This window comes from Montipora capricornis, chromosome 2 (assembly GCF_036669925.1).
Source record: "Montipora capricornis isolate CH-2021 chromosome 2, ASM3666992v2, whole genome shotgun sequence".
NCBI lineage: Eukaryota > Metazoa > Cnidaria > Anthozoa > Scleractinia > Acroporidae > Montipora > Montipora capricornis.
In genome coordinates this window covers 3,415,455-3,430,197 of record NC_090884.1, presented here as the reverse complement: position 1 = coordinate 3,430,197, position 14,743 = coordinate 3,415,455, and the positions used below count along the sequence as shown (strand labels likewise).

The 14,743-nt window shown below is 40.2% G+C and overlaps 3 protein-coding genes across 4 annotated transcripts in view; 2 read left to right on the top strand and 1 right to left on the bottom strand.

Annotated features, from left to right (window-relative positions):
• The window catches only part of LOC138038488 (fibrillin-2-like), a 79,388-nt gene extending 78,678 nt beyond the window's left edge, over window positions 1–710 (bottom strand). Inside the window, exon 1 of the mRNA XM_068884365.1 lies at window positions 7–710. The gene's annotated coding sequence lies outside the window, so the exon portion shown is untranslated. The remainder of the gene's footprint in view (window positions 1–6) is intronic.
• Window positions 711–1,867: 1,157 nt separating this feature from the next.
• Window positions 1,868–12,732, top strand: LOC138038468 (DDB1- and CUL4-associated factor 12-like). 2 transcript variants are annotated; one of them, XM_068884339.1, is made up of 8 exons: window positions 1,868–1,985; window positions 2,079–2,652; window positions 3,448–3,654; window positions 5,155–5,212; window positions 6,245–6,417; window positions 8,060–8,122; window positions 9,464–9,772; window positions 11,204–12,732. In XM_068884339.1, the coding sequence occupies exons 2-8, from the start codon at window positions 2,440–2,442 to the stop codon at window positions 11,363–11,365; spliced, it is 1,185 nt and encodes a 394-aa protein (XP_068740440.1). In that variant the 5' UTR covers window positions 1,868–1,985; window positions 2,079–2,439; the 3' UTR covers window positions 11,366–12,732. The 2 variants fall into 2 exon arrangements, with proteins under 2 accessions (XP_068740440.1, XP_068740439.1); XM_068884338.1 differs by having other exon boundaries at window positions 1,898–2,652.
• A 1,717-nt stretch (window positions 12,733–14,449) lies between these two features.
• LOC138032703 (small ribosomal subunit protein eS17-like) overlaps window positions 14,450–14,743 on the top strand; it is a 4,544-nt gene continuing 4,250 nt past the window's right edge. Inside the window, exon 1 of the mRNA XM_068880408.1 lies at window positions 14,450–14,455. Coding sequence (XP_068736509.1) covers window positions 14,450–14,455 — 6 coding nt within the window. The remainder of the gene's footprint in view (window positions 14,456–14,743) is intronic.

The window sequence follows — 14,743 nt, the reverse complement described above, 5'->3', positions numbered from 1 at the left end:
AAGTACCTGTGTATCACGTGAAGGTTGGTCTGTTTCCTACGCGAATTTTCGGACGCCATCTTAGAGGGACGAAATCCAGCAAATCTTGTTATTTGCTCAGGGTGCGTTCGATTGGGAAATCCGGCAGTTACATATTAAAATCTGGATCTTCGGATTTCCAATCGAACACAAAATCTGAAAACGGATTTTGTCGCAGATTTACTAATTGGAAATCCAATCCGTTGCCAAATCCGTTGACGGTTTTGTGTTCGATTGGAAATCCGAAGATCCGGATTTTAAGATCTAAATCCGGATTTCCTAATCGAAAGCAATCCAAAAATTTAAACTTTAAATATTTTAAATTTAAAAGTTATCGGTGCCTTTCTTTTATAAAGTTTTGAATGTGACTTTTCATTCAGAAAATGATCGTTTCTCCCTACGGGCATGTCGATGGACTTTCTATAAGAACGAACTATGCTCGGACAATTGTTCGTTCTTTTAATCGAATTATACACAAGCGGAATTCCCTCCCCTTGGAGGTTCGTTCTTCCAGTGTTCGTACTTTGAATCTAGAGAACGAAGTTACTATTGCAGTGGTGAATCTTTGTTGAAATATTATGTTATATGATTTATTGTTTCAATATTCCATATCATATTTTACATATTATTTATTGTTTCCACTGTTGTTTACAGATCATCCTATGTTACAATTCTTGCACCAAAAATCAATCTATCAATCTATCAATCTATCAATAAATAAATAAATAAATAAATAAATAATGAGAAAAAAATAATCTTGTTGCACGCAGCATGCAAGCATCTCAGTGCATTTTTTTCCGCGCTCTGCTTACGGGAAATGACTAAATTTAAGTGAATCCTTCCTTTTCAATCTTGGTGTTTGGTGTACCAATACATGAAAAGTCTTGATGAAAACCAGTGCAATTCCACAGTATTTGGCCCATATTCCCGGGGGGGGGGGGTACTCCCTTACAAGGGCTTAATGGGGACGTGCGGCCAGCCAGGGTATGTTTTCGGGATTTTTGTCTTGAACAGGGTATCGAATTTATCATTTTTTGTCTTAATCAGGGTATCGATTTATCAATTTTTGTCTTAATCAGGGTATCGATTTATCAATTTTTGCCTTAAAATGGGTTAAAAGTCTTAAACAGGGAATCAAAAATCGGAATTCTGTCTTAAAATGGGTAAGAAAATCAGCGATATTTGTCTTAAACAGGGACAGGGTATGAGGGGCCGCGCCGCGCCTCCCCAACCAGGGATATATCGAGTACCCCCCCCCCCCCCCGGCCCATATTGTACAATGTGAAAGAGATGGAAAAATCGGCAAAGCACCGTTAGCGCGAATTTATATTTAGAGGCCACATTTTCGTTTACGATACAATTGTTGTTGCTTCACTCCATATCATAGAGATTTAGAGCCACATTTATGGCAAACGTTAAAAACGGGGAAAAACTTGTGTTTTGCAAAAAAGCCACCGTGCACCGGTGGCTCAGTTGGTTAATAAGAATCGGGCTGCCATGCGGGAGGTTGTGAGTTCGACTCCGGCCGGACCAACAAGTGCTGCCTTTGTAATTACATCTGCAAATGGTGTCCGAGGGTAAATAAAGATGTATGACATGATATGATTGGATTTTGGCTCGAATTTAGTTTCGTAGTTTCTTTCCTTCTCAGCTAACAACTATCGCGCAAATACAGAAACAGAGAAATAAGATACGAAGAAGAAAATTATAGACATGGCTGCTTTAACTCAATTGATTGTGCTAGACTGTTGTTGTATTTTACGAGCGGAAGTTGTTCCTCTCGCGCCAACGTCAGAAGATGTGAAAGACTGGAGAGAGCCAATGAGAAAAGTGTGCGCTAGGAAGTCTTGCGCATATTTTGCAAGCGAAGACAGCAATTTTTCCTGTGTTTTCGTTTTGTAATATTTTTCTAGTTATTTGCCAATTTTCCAGCTTTTTGCAAGGTGATCTTCAATCGCGTGAGCAAGGTTGTTTTTTTACTCTGCGTTTCTTCTCAAGACAATTTCGTCAACGTTCTCTCTGGCGTTGGCTAACTGACGTGTTTACATTTTACTTTCCAGCTTAAATTGTTGCGTTCGTTTGAGATCTATCGATATTCTTTTTCAACTGTTCCGTTTGGAGTACGCCGAACCCCGAAAAAGAAGCGTCATGGTAGAGTTTTATGAGTAGCATCGAGACAGCAAGCATTTTTGTTTGTCGATTCACTGTATTACCCTTGGATTGGCCTGCGATAATTTGAAGATTACTTTTTCATTCAAGAGCGTTAAACTTGACGACATGCCTATGTCAACGACGTTATCTCCTCTGCATATTTGTCCTGCAACTCTAATAAGCCTCTCTGAAAGAGAGGATTCTTCCATGAAAGACAGTTAGAAAATTTCTTAGAGACGATCGATCGCTGATAAAACCTTTCTATATATTATGATGTCTTTGTTCAAACACGTGAGAAGTCGTCAGCTGCGGTTAACAAACGATACGTTGCAGCTGGAAGATTCTGTTGTAAATGATCTGACATCAAGACATCTACCTTCCTTGTTCAAAGAAAGGGAAATTTCATTGGGAAGAACCGATAAAGTATTCGCCTCGCAATGGCTGGATGAAAAGAAGGTCGTTTGCGGGACAAAATCCAACCAGGTAAGAAATGTTCATGCAGTCTTGTAGAACAGGAAATAATCATTTAATCATCAAGTGTTAAATTCTTTGTTTCAATGAATTATCACAGAACGACAAAAAAAGCCTAGTCTATGTTGTATTCCATCAGATTTCTTGTTGTAGTTATTTTTGTTATATGTTGTTAATTGATTAATTCTATTTGAGGACAATGAAGAATGACAGATTGTCCAAAAATAGAAAGTTAGCGTTCAATAAAAGTTTTACTTTTAGGAGCACAAGATGAGCCTTGTCCTTGTCCTTTGGAATAAATTGGACATTTCATTCATAATTATTCATATTGTTTTGTAATTGTTTACTGAATTTTGTACCACATATTATTCCGGCGTGATAATTATTTGAGACCTAACTTGACCCAGAAGGGTTGTCACCTGTCAAAGGACTGTCCTAAAAGGTCTATTCCCTTGGTTTGATTTCCTTCTATGATAGGACCTTATGGCGTAGCATCAACCAGCCAGGATGCATTCCGTATAACCTCCTCGCCAAAGATATGGCAAGGGTTCTAAAATTCCACACCAACTGTGAGTTGAGCGGCTAACAATGCCACCAGTCTCTTGCTGCTGGATGGAAATTAAATGTACTTTTAAGAGAACATTTACAAATCATCTTTTTTGCTTCCATCACCTGTTGCTATACACCAAACTCTCTCATTACACGCCAGTGAACTGCAAAATTTTAAAACCCACACCAAGCATCTTTGGTGTAACCAACACTGAATGCACCCTGGTCAACCAGCTGTGATTCAATTTATTTTCTTAGCTTTTTGTGGTGGACATGATGTCGGGCTGGAAACTGTCCCTGCCAGTGTTGGAGGGAAGTCCATCGAGTGAAATGCCTGAAGTAAATTGTGGGATACATAGCATAAAGATAAACCCTGAAAGTAAACTATTGGCCACCAGTGGCCAGAATCCAAATCATTTAGCAGTGTACAGGTTGCCCACTTTTGATCCAGTATGTGTTGGAGAGGTGAGTCAGTTGTCAGTTTTGCTAATTACATGTGTGATAATTTTGATATACATCACAGAGTGTCTCCCCTTGCTCTTCAAGGCGGAGAGGCAGTGTCATGGTATCTTAGTCAAATATCAAAACACTTACATGTAAAGATGCCCTTGCATCAAGGAAAACCAGAAAATAATGCTGTAGTTTTGTTGCCAATGACTATCGAAGTGCACTGAAGCTTTTCTTTGTTGTTTGTGGCCAGGGATGGGGAGGGTGAAAGTGGCTTGAAACTTGAAAAAACTGGCCAGTTTTTTCAAGTTTGGAGACTTCAGGTTCAGAAAGACCAAAAATTAAATACAACATTAATATCTCGTTGTGCCATAAATATATTTCATTTCTTGTCAGTGGATTGATTGCTCTAACAATTCAGTCATTTCCTAGTATTTTATAACCTTGCTCCTCCATTTTTGCATGAGTGGCTAGAGCTGGCCTGGAGACCCTGTCAGGGAAGTGGGGTTGGGTCCCGTGTCGCTTGTCTGAATTTTAAAAGGTCTTGTGTCGTTGCTTTGTCAGTGTTTCACATTGCTGTCGGAAATTTAAAGAAAGTATGTTGTTTGTCGTGATTTCATTTTAATTAATTAGTTAATTAAGTGCTGTTACTACTTTTTAGGCCATGCCACTTGTGGGAATTTACCCTGGTAGAGTCTCGGCCTCACTTAGCTACCTCTCAGTTTTTTCCCTTCTTCGGTGGTTCTAGCTCTATAGAGTCTTTATCAAGGATCTGCTAATGCTGTTACAAAACCAAAGATCAAAATAAAATGAATGGATTCCACTTGAAGCACAGTCTGCTCATGATATTTTTGCAGTTGCCCTTAAATCCTGTGATAAGTGATTGACACAATGCAAGTGGGAAATCTGTATATGTGTGACAAGCCTTGAGCCGTTGCTTACCCCATAAAAATCTCCCACCGTGCACCGGTGGCTCAGTTGGTTAATAAGAATCGGGCTGCCATGCGGGAGGTTGTGAGTTCGACTTCCGCTGGACCAACACTCAGGGTCTTAAAAATAACCAAGGAGAAAGTGCTGCCTTTGTAATTACACCCGCAAATGGTTAAGACTTTCAAGTCTTTTCGGATAAGGACTATAAACCGTAGGCCCCATCTCACAACCCTTCAACGTTCACAACCCAGTGGGACGTAAAAGAGCCCACACACTATTTGTAAAGAGTAGGGCATGGAGCTCCCGGTGTTGTGGTCAGGCCTCATTTCTTTCATTCATGTGCTGCGTGAGATTGCTAATGGACTGATAGCGGCTGCCAGCAGCGCCTATATATGCTGATGTCCGAGCTCACCCATAGATCACTTGCTTTTAAAGCGCATTTGAATATGTCAATAGAAAATGTGCTATATCAATTCATTACCATTACTAAGAATGAGATTCTTGTGTATAAATGTATGATGCAGAAAATGATTATTAATTACAACAAAATTAACAATACTTATTATTTATTGTGTTCATTTTCAAAAGGGACATACAGATTGGGTGTTTTCAGTTGAATGGATTGACAATTTTCATCTTGCCACAGGTAATTTACTCTTATACCCAGGGTTATGGGTTGGTACATTGTTGGCAACTTATCTTAAATGGCAATGTCAGACCTGCAGTTAATCTCACCATTAATGATGGCCAACATTTGTTCTAGACAAGAACTTGGCTCAGCATCACGTGATGCTAACACTCCATTGTAATAGACAGCAAATGATGTTGCTTCATTCAGCCCGGGCTTTATTTTTTTATATGTAAGCAAGTTTGAAGTTGGTGATCAATAAACGTATTCTTATTGGGAACATCAATATATTTTGTACCGCTAGTTTAGACGAGGAAATTAAATTAATCATAATTTGCTCATCTCTGGGGCAGAAGTGAGAGAAGTCGTCTTTCACCAATGTAGCCAAGATTTGATTCCTGGTATTGGCATCATAAGTTGGTTCTTTACTCTGTTCTGAGAGGTTTTTCACTGGGAACTCCAGTTTTCCCCTGTCCTTAATTTGATTTGATTTTGATGGTCAGGTTCCCCAGTTATCAGTGGCCCAACACTAGAAGAGTTGACATTTAAATAAAGTTCATTACTATTGCTGTTGTTAGAGCTGTATTAGGAACTTTAAGATCCATGACAGCAACATTGACGAAAACGTCACCTCAAGCTATATCTTCATCAGTTTGCACTTTCGTACTTCTTTCCTGATTACTCTGCCTCGTTCAGTGACGTCGTACAATGTGGGGGAAGTATCCTAAAAATAAATTGTATGAGCTGTTTTAGAGTAAAAATAGAGAATGAAAGCTTCACATAAGTATGCTCACGTTGTTGTGCAGACTACCGGATAAATGTGTGCTGAAATGCATACCGCACGTGCAATATTATGATTGTTTCATGGTGTTCTCGTTGATGACAGCATCATAGACCTTAAGCTCCATATTGTCTTTTGAGACTTTTTAATTTGATCAGCTAAGACCAGTGGAAGGGTTTCATAGCCTGACAGTGACGTCCATCTATCCATCAGATAAACTACTGCCTAGCACATGTGCTCACAGGGCCAACAGACTTTTTTTTCTTTAGGCTCAAGGGATGGTAGCATTTCATTATGGTGTGTCCAGGATCCTGTTAGATTGATGGATGACAATGAATTAAGTCTGTGTATAAAATCACCTGCTAACAGCCTCTACAGTACATTAGATCAGGAAAGAGGAAAAGACAAGATAAGGGACTTGGTGTATGAAAGAAATTCTCAGGTACAGAACTGCATTCCAGCACTTGCTGTGTGTCTTTCATCCTCCCAAGGTCATGTTAAAAATAAATGAAAAAAGTCAATGTCCGTTATTCACATGTTATACCATAGTACTTTAATCAAGCAGAAACAACCATCTTGAGATTGCCAAATCGAGCAAGCAAAAGAAAGGCTCTGCTATTTTTTTCTTCAGATTCTGAAAGTGTGTTAACTTAACACTGACTGGCAAAATTTTGAGCTTTGATTTTTATCCAAGGCCGTTTACTTAGGGAGTAAGTTTTGGATTTCATGGTGCGCCATTACTCACGTGCAAAACTGACCGATTGGACCTCAGAGGGTTGATCTGGAGAAAGCGACATCATTTACTCCCTAGCTTGAAATGTCAGCATGTAAATGCAGTTTATTTTATATGTAAAACACTATTTTAATGCCTGAAAGCCTGAAAATCCTATGCTGGAGTTGGACAAATCCTTTTTCATTTCAACTGGAATTGCTTACATTCATTTTGAAGTCTTTGTCAGCCATTTGAAGTCTTTCATCCACTGCGTTCGTTATGCCCAAGACAACATTATTATGTTAATTTTGAATAAATTATTTAGCTGGAACTTGGCTCTAAATCTTTGACCCACGTATAAGTCGAGGGCGATTTTTGGAGCTTCTTTTGAGGCCATAAAAGGTCGACTTATACACGGGTAAATACGGTAATTCAGTCGCGTGCACATGCATTGCATTCTTAAACTAGTGAGTCTTTTGAGTCTTTTGAGTCAGTTTCTCGTCAATCCAGCTCTCAACAAGATTTTAAAGTTAGTAATGGCAGACCATTAAAATTAATAGGAAAATTCTAGTCATAATAAACAGGTGTCTTTTTAAATTAAGGCTTAAAACTTTGGCCCCTTAGTGTTTAGTTAGTGTCCCTGTGAAAACTATGTTAACTAAACACTAAGCGACCAAAAAGACACCTGTTTATTTTGACTGGAATTTTCCAATTAAATGGTCGGCCATGCGTTACTAACTTTATGATCTTGAGAGAGCTGGATCGAGGAGAAAGTGACGTCAAAGGCTCAGTACTTTAAGAATGCAATGTGTGTGTACGCCACAGAATTAATATGCAGCACGAGGGTTTTGGGCTTTCTGACTTTTAAACTCGCGTTTTGCATATATAATAAGCTGCATTCACACTTCTCCCCGGATCCAACCCTCTGAGGTCCAATCCGTCAGTTTTGAACGTGAGTAATGGCGGACCGTAAAATCCAAAATGTGCACTTAAAGTAAACGGCCTGTGGATAAAAATCAAAGCTCAAAATTTTGAATTCAGTACCACTGAAGGTAAATTGCGTTGGTGGGAATAGCTGGATTTGAGTGGAAATCATCCTTTTGCAATTATTAGGCTATGTTGACCTTTAGAGGGACTATGTCACGTTATTTTAGGTGTTTCAGTTTTGCCATAAATTTGAAAAACGTCGGGCCGTCTTTTTAAGGGGCCGCGGAGTACGTTTAAAAGTGGGGGGGGTGGGGGGGGGGGGCTAGGTTTTGGTGTATTTACGGGTAGTGTAAATTACTAAGTTTTCGATCAAGGCCTTTTAAATTACGTATACTGTTCTGTTTCTGCTCGCACTTTTTCTATAAGGAACCTTCCTTTCTTTCAGACTCTTGTTTCTCTGTCCGCACTGGGTTACGTGCATCTGTGGGACATGAAAACATGCCAACCGGTAAGTGTGTTTCAGGGCTTTTGCTCACATTTTATGTGGATGGAGAAAGTAGAGAGTTAATTATACATGGGCAAGGAAAATTGTAAACGTTTACTTCAAATGTAAAATTGTAAATAAAGCTGCAACATCGAAAGCTTCAACAGTACAATGAAAGCAAACAGTTGTCCACTCATAGAAGCTGTACCTATCAGAGGAATGTCTAAGTCATAGATGTCCAAAGTCGCTCACTAATTAACTAAAAGTACAAAAGCTTTCAGTTGTAATGTGTTTTCACTATCGCCATTTCTAAAGGCAGGAATTAATTTGAATTCCACTCTATGTTATGCAGAAAAAACGCCTTTGCTCCAGCTAGCCTAATCTGCGATCAGGCACATTTTTGGGGTCGCTCGTACTATTTAACAATTATTCCTCGAGCCCGAATGGGCTCTGAGTCAATAGCCCATGAGGCCGAAGGCCGAATGGGCTATTGACTCAGAGGCCATGAGGGCGAGAGGAATAATTGATTTAGTAAAATCCAACTAGTTAATATCGAGACAAAACATCTTTCGCTAGTTAAAGCTAGACTTTAATTGTTGTTTTGGTTTTCAAAGCCGGCGCTTTTCGCTACTAGTGGGCTATAACAAATAGCCTACTAGTAGCTCAACCAATCAGAACGCAGCATTGATAATAGACCACTAGTTGGATTTTACTAATTTTGTTTAGCCAACTCCAGAGTACAGTACCGCCTGAATGTATTGACCCCTTCACCGCGTCACCCTGTCGCGACTTTCCCTCGATATTCTCGCCGTAGGCCGATTTTCTGCCTAGGGAAATTTACGACCTTAGGCTCTAAAGTTCCCGCGGAAAAGTCCACCGAGATAAACCCTCGGTAATTAAAATTCCGCGGTGGAGTTGGAAATGGTTTCCGTTGACATTGTGTTTCGATAAGCCAGATTATAATGTTGAAATCCCACCGAAGAACAGAAACTGAACAAGTTTCGGCTGAAAATTGCGAACGGCCAAGAGGCTTAATAGCCGCTAGTCATGGACCGTGGTTGCCTTTTCCTTTTACATGCGAAGAGAATATCCGAAGTCAGTTTCCGACCACATTTGAAAGCTTCTTTGCGACATATTTTGATTGCAGTGATTATTTCGTAGACTTCTTCGATGTATGTACAGTACGAAACTAAAAGAGAGCCTGTTTGCAGGTTACAGCTACCCCAGTTAAGTCCTTTATATCATTACTCAAGTATTCCGAACATGGGTTTTCTTCATCTCCCTTTGAATCTTGTTCAACTTAAAAGCACTGCAGTTTTTCATTATTTAGTCACAACCACGCTTGTGTTTTTGTTCCCTTTGTAGAAAAGTACCCTGACTTTAAAATATGCAGAGGAAACAGTTTGTCTTGCCTTGGAAAACGATAGCATGTTATATGCTGTCGGTTCGCAGTCACAAGTTTCACTGTTCGACGTAAGAAGTAACAAACCTGTGGCAAGCATCAATTCGAACGATCCTGGTGCGGGCGTTCGTTCCTTAAGTTTCCGAAACTTGTTATTGACTGTTGGAACTGGCCTGGGTTCCCTGTTTTTCTTTGATTTGAGAACTGGCGGCTTCTTGAAACACAGGTCCACCAATGAAATGATCTGTTATCGGTCAGGAAAAGGCTGGATGGTAAGTGTTACAGAATCCAAAACATATCAAACTTCCCAGACCTATTTTGCAACCGACTTTTCATGTGAAATTTTTGAATAGAACGCAAAGAATAATAAAGCAAGGCTAGCTGTAGGGCTGAGGTTTTTATAATTTCAATATTTCGCCATGCTCGGTAGGACTTATAAACAATTTAGCGAGCCTTGCTTGTCTATCATACAAATTATCTGTTTAGATCCACCAGTATTCAACGCCTTTGCTTTAGGCAGTTGTCCCTTGCTGAAAAAAATGTGCAAAGTTAGTTGAACAATTCTCTCTCGTACTCGTCAAAACTACTACGTGAAATGACCAAATTTAAGGTTTTGACGACAACGTGGACAAATTACAATGAATCTTTCAGTCTCACTCTTTACTTTAAATCCGTCCGTTGCCAATCCAGTTATAGGACACTTCGCCCATTTTGTTTAATATAAACAAGATGGAATAATCATGAAATACTTAGAATAGCTCAAACTATACGCCGTACCGTCGTGCTTTCTTAAACTCCCAAAATTCTCTATCAGAATGGACGCGGACAGTTCAACCAGTCAACTATCCAATCATAATGCATGAGCAATTGTTTTTGCCTTTTTCATCTGGTTAAAAATGTGGCGCGATTTTGACTGAACCAAACTCCAATCTTTGTAATGCAAAACCTGCTTTTTAATATGCGGCTTCAGGGGCCATTATCGCCCTGGAATGACCCTCCTTCGTTCTGATATGTATTCGACAAGTCTATCGTAGACTAAAGAGCTGACAAATCTACGTGTATGGGAAACCTTTGTGGATTAAGATTATAGATATAGATGTAGAAAACCAATGCGTCGTGAAATTACTCAATTCAGAGCGGTTTTCCTTTTGGTTTCTTAACACCATTTCGGCACCGATTACAACTGGCTTAAACAACGCAGTCATATTTGACTTGCTCAAGCCGCGTGTAAAATGCATGCGTGCGCCATTTGTTTCGGTTTTGCCTGAAAAGGTTGCGCAAGACGTCGAAGCCAATCACTGATTGCTCAAAATGCAAAACTAACTGTCAATGTATCAGTATACTCATAACGCAATTTAAAACACTACGCCAATTTACTGGAGGGTAGGTGCCGTAAAGGCAGCAGTAGAGGAGATGCACTCTCCTCGGCAGCAAGACAACCGAGCCACAGTTCACCTCCCACAGCACCCGTCAACACATCACTGACACCGTTGTGTGGAGTGTATACTTACCCTAAAACATGGGAGGGAGGGAGGGAGGGAAAAGCAAGCGAATAAGCAACAAGGTGATTCAAGCCAAAGCACGTGGCAATGCCCCTGCAAACCTCCCTGAAGTCCCCCCACCCCCCCCCCCCCCCAAATATCTCAGGGGAAATCGCTGGTTGACTTGGTTTTAACTAAATGATATTTGATTCTTCCTTTCAGAGAGATCTGGGCCAGTTCGATTTTCTATGGGATCATTCTCAAGCCTGCTGTAGTAATGCTATCTACACACACTGCTACGACCCAACGGGTACCAAGCTCTTCGCGGCTGGAGGACCGCTCTCCCTAGTTCTTTATGGAAATTACGCTGCTCTCTGGGAATAACATGATTCGTCGCTAGGACCCGTAAGAAGAATTATCGCCAAGTCGAATGTTGTTTTAATCAACGAAAGATGGCGTTGAAACAAGCTAACGGAGAAGGAACATGGATCCTTACATAATGGTTTCAAACGACTAGTTTTGTTTTTTTTTTTCTTTCTGCGCAAACTAGACAAGGGCTACACAGACTAGTGCTTCGGTGGCTCTGGATACGGGCGCGTCTGTATTGGAAACGAGGAGGACATGAGAAACTAGCTCTTTTAAGAGTGAATAACGTTATTGTCAGTGTTATAGAAACTTTGTTGCACCATAGCGGTATTTTCGTTTGTTTTTCAGCAATTCCGTCAACAAAAGTACAGTTAAAAATCGTCGTAAATCGTGTGAACCCAGGAGTCATATCATAATTAAGTGAAGTACGCTCGTCCGGGTGAGTGTAGTCCTGAGATGGAATGTTTGAGATGACATTGACTGACGTTTCGACAACCCGAGCGGAAGTCATCTTCAGAGTGAAGTCACTCTGAGTCAAGTCACTCTGAGGATGACTTCCGCTCGGCTTGTCGAAACGTCCGTCAATGTCATCTCAAACAGTCCTTCTCAGGACTACACTCACCCGGACGATCGTACTTCACTTAATTATGAAAAGTACTGTCTGTTTGTAAAGTTGGAAACCATCCGTCATTTTTACCCGGTTGGTTAGTTAGGTTTTGGCTGCAGTGAAATATTTGATTTTGGGAAATTGGTCGGGGTCGGGTGACTTTGGATGGTTAGTGATGATGAGTGCGCTAGGTAATTAGGAGAAGAAAATCGTGCACTTTTAGCACTGAGAAAGTTGTATTTAGAAGAAATACCTTAGATAAGCCATGAGAGCATTTCCAAGTTGACTCTGGCAAGCGAGCAAGCTGTCCGTTTCGAGAATATTGCAAACGAGTGATTGGAGATTGATCACTCGTGTTGCACGAAATGGAAAGCTTGCCCTCGGCGATTGCAAACGTGAAGTCTTTTTGTGATGGGAATTTATTCTATTTATCTTGTAAATAAAAATTAATTTTTATAGGAAACACATGCTTCATTTAGCCTCAATTAACTATCTCGGAAATTGCCAAAATATTTGTTGCGGTTGAACCAACAAGGGTCCTTGAATTTCTTATTTTTGACTACGCACTTTGCAGACTCAAATGATTTTCAATGAAATTTCGTTACACATGACTTCGGCTTGTACAGTAAGTTATTACGAAGGAGTGTTGAATGTTAATTAGATTTCAATTTAGGTAAATGAATTTAATGAAGTTTTCTACCCATACATAATGGTATTTGCAATGGTATTACTATCGGTAGCGTGCGAGAAATGTTTGTAAAATAAAAGAATTTTTTAGATGGAATCTAACGAGTTTTTTTCTCTAGTCAAAGCAACTCAAACCGATAAAAACTGTCTCCTATCAAGAGTCCTTCACCCAAGAGTAAGATTTACAAGGGTGAGGCTAAATCGCGTGGGTGGGTGGGTCGTGGGTGGTGGGTGGAGGGCTGTGTTTGTTTGAAGATTAAAAATATATATATATATTAGCTCACTCAGTGCTCGTTGAAAAATTTGTCTTAGGTCTTAGGTCTTGTCTGTTTCGAGAATTTCCAGTCGTTGGTAAAAAAAGGGTTAGGGTTAGGGACCCACGACTCACGACCCACCCACCCTCGCCGATTAGACACTCGATTTACAAAGGGGCCTACAACTCCAATACTATGTCTATGTAACGGCATTTTTACTGATCAAGCTATTTTTAGACGACCTTCTTAAATAATATTTGGCTTGCACGAGTGACCATTCTTAATCCCGTGGGTATTAGTTGACTTCAGAGTAGTTGGAATGGTGTGGTTTCGCCGGAAAATCAATGTAAATGTAACTGGGTCTGTTAAACGTCGTTCCACAAATACAATGAAGTTGTACGCTCCTAGGCATGGGACCGGTTGTTCAAAAGCCGATTAACGCTAATCCTAGATTAAAAATTAACCAAGGAGTTTATTTCTCTACTCCCAAATGCTGTTCAACGCTGATATTTGGCACAACTTTACAATAGAAGAAGTCAACCTTGGAAAACAAAAAAAAGCAAAGGAAACTTTCACCGAAAAGAAAAAAAAAAGGAAACAAAAGTTTACGTTAATCCTGGATTAAGTTAATCGGCTTTCGAACAATCGAGCCATGGCCTCTTGACAACTCCCAACAATGTAAGCACGTGCAGTGTATTATGGGAAGGATACGACCCATAAGACTTTGTAAACTTACAAAATTCGGCTGCCATCTTGTTGTCAACGTGTTTTGAAAGCGTTGCTGTATTCATGCATTCTCGTCCCTAGAGGCCGCGATTCTTTCGGTCAGCACCAAGAATGATGACCTCTGTCTGGTTCTGAAATACGCGCATGTCCTGTGGGGGTATATTTTGGTAACCGTTGACAGCTACCAATAGTTTCAAATTTCTGAGATTGCGCAGACGAGCCGGAAGTCCATGATTCGCGGAACCCTCCAGAGGTCGTTGTTCTTGGTACTGCGGATCGAAAGAATAGCGGCTTCTGGGTCAAGAATGGTATTCATGTAGACCATATGTAATGTGCGTGCGTGGCCCCAACAATGTTGGAAGAGCTGTTCAAACGGCCCCCACTTTGAGCGATTTTGGAAAATTTAGAATGATCTTCTCCACGTTTTCGTCTTGTTCTATTTATGTGGACGTGGTGTAAACGGAAACTCTGAGCATAGTTAAAAGAGGGCACTAGTTTGGAAACAAAGATGCCAAGATTTAGGTTTAAGAGACCACGACCGTGCACAATCGTTTGTTTTGCGCTCATGCACTATGCATGAATTACGTAACCAACACGTTTCTATTGGTTAGTTCCTCAGTACGGAGTAACAACTATTGTACGTGTTTTGTGCACGGTCAAGGCCAAAAAAGAGAACAAAAAACCTACAACAAAGAAATTTGTCTGGTTTCATAACCATTCCCCTCTATTAACTATGCTTTGAGTTGATTGACTAATATGCTCAATACTCGGCAAGAAAGCTGTTGTAGATGTCAACTTCCCGAAAAAATGATAACTTCAATCAGAGATATGGGGGTATGTAGCCTCCGGGTAATAAGCTCCTGAATTAAAGAACAGGGACATTTCTGTGCGAGCTTCCTTGTAAAGCTTATCTGTTGGTTCACTTGATTAAACATTGGACGACTGTGTGGGAGGTCCGACATACAGTCAGGTTCTAACTTTTGATTACTGAGAAGAAAGTGCTGCCTTTAGAATTAAATTTGTAAATGGTTAGCTATGGTTAGCCTTGCAAGTCCTCTAGGATACGGAATACAAGCCGTGAGCCCTTTTTCACAAAGTTCTGTTCACTTTTAATGCAAGACC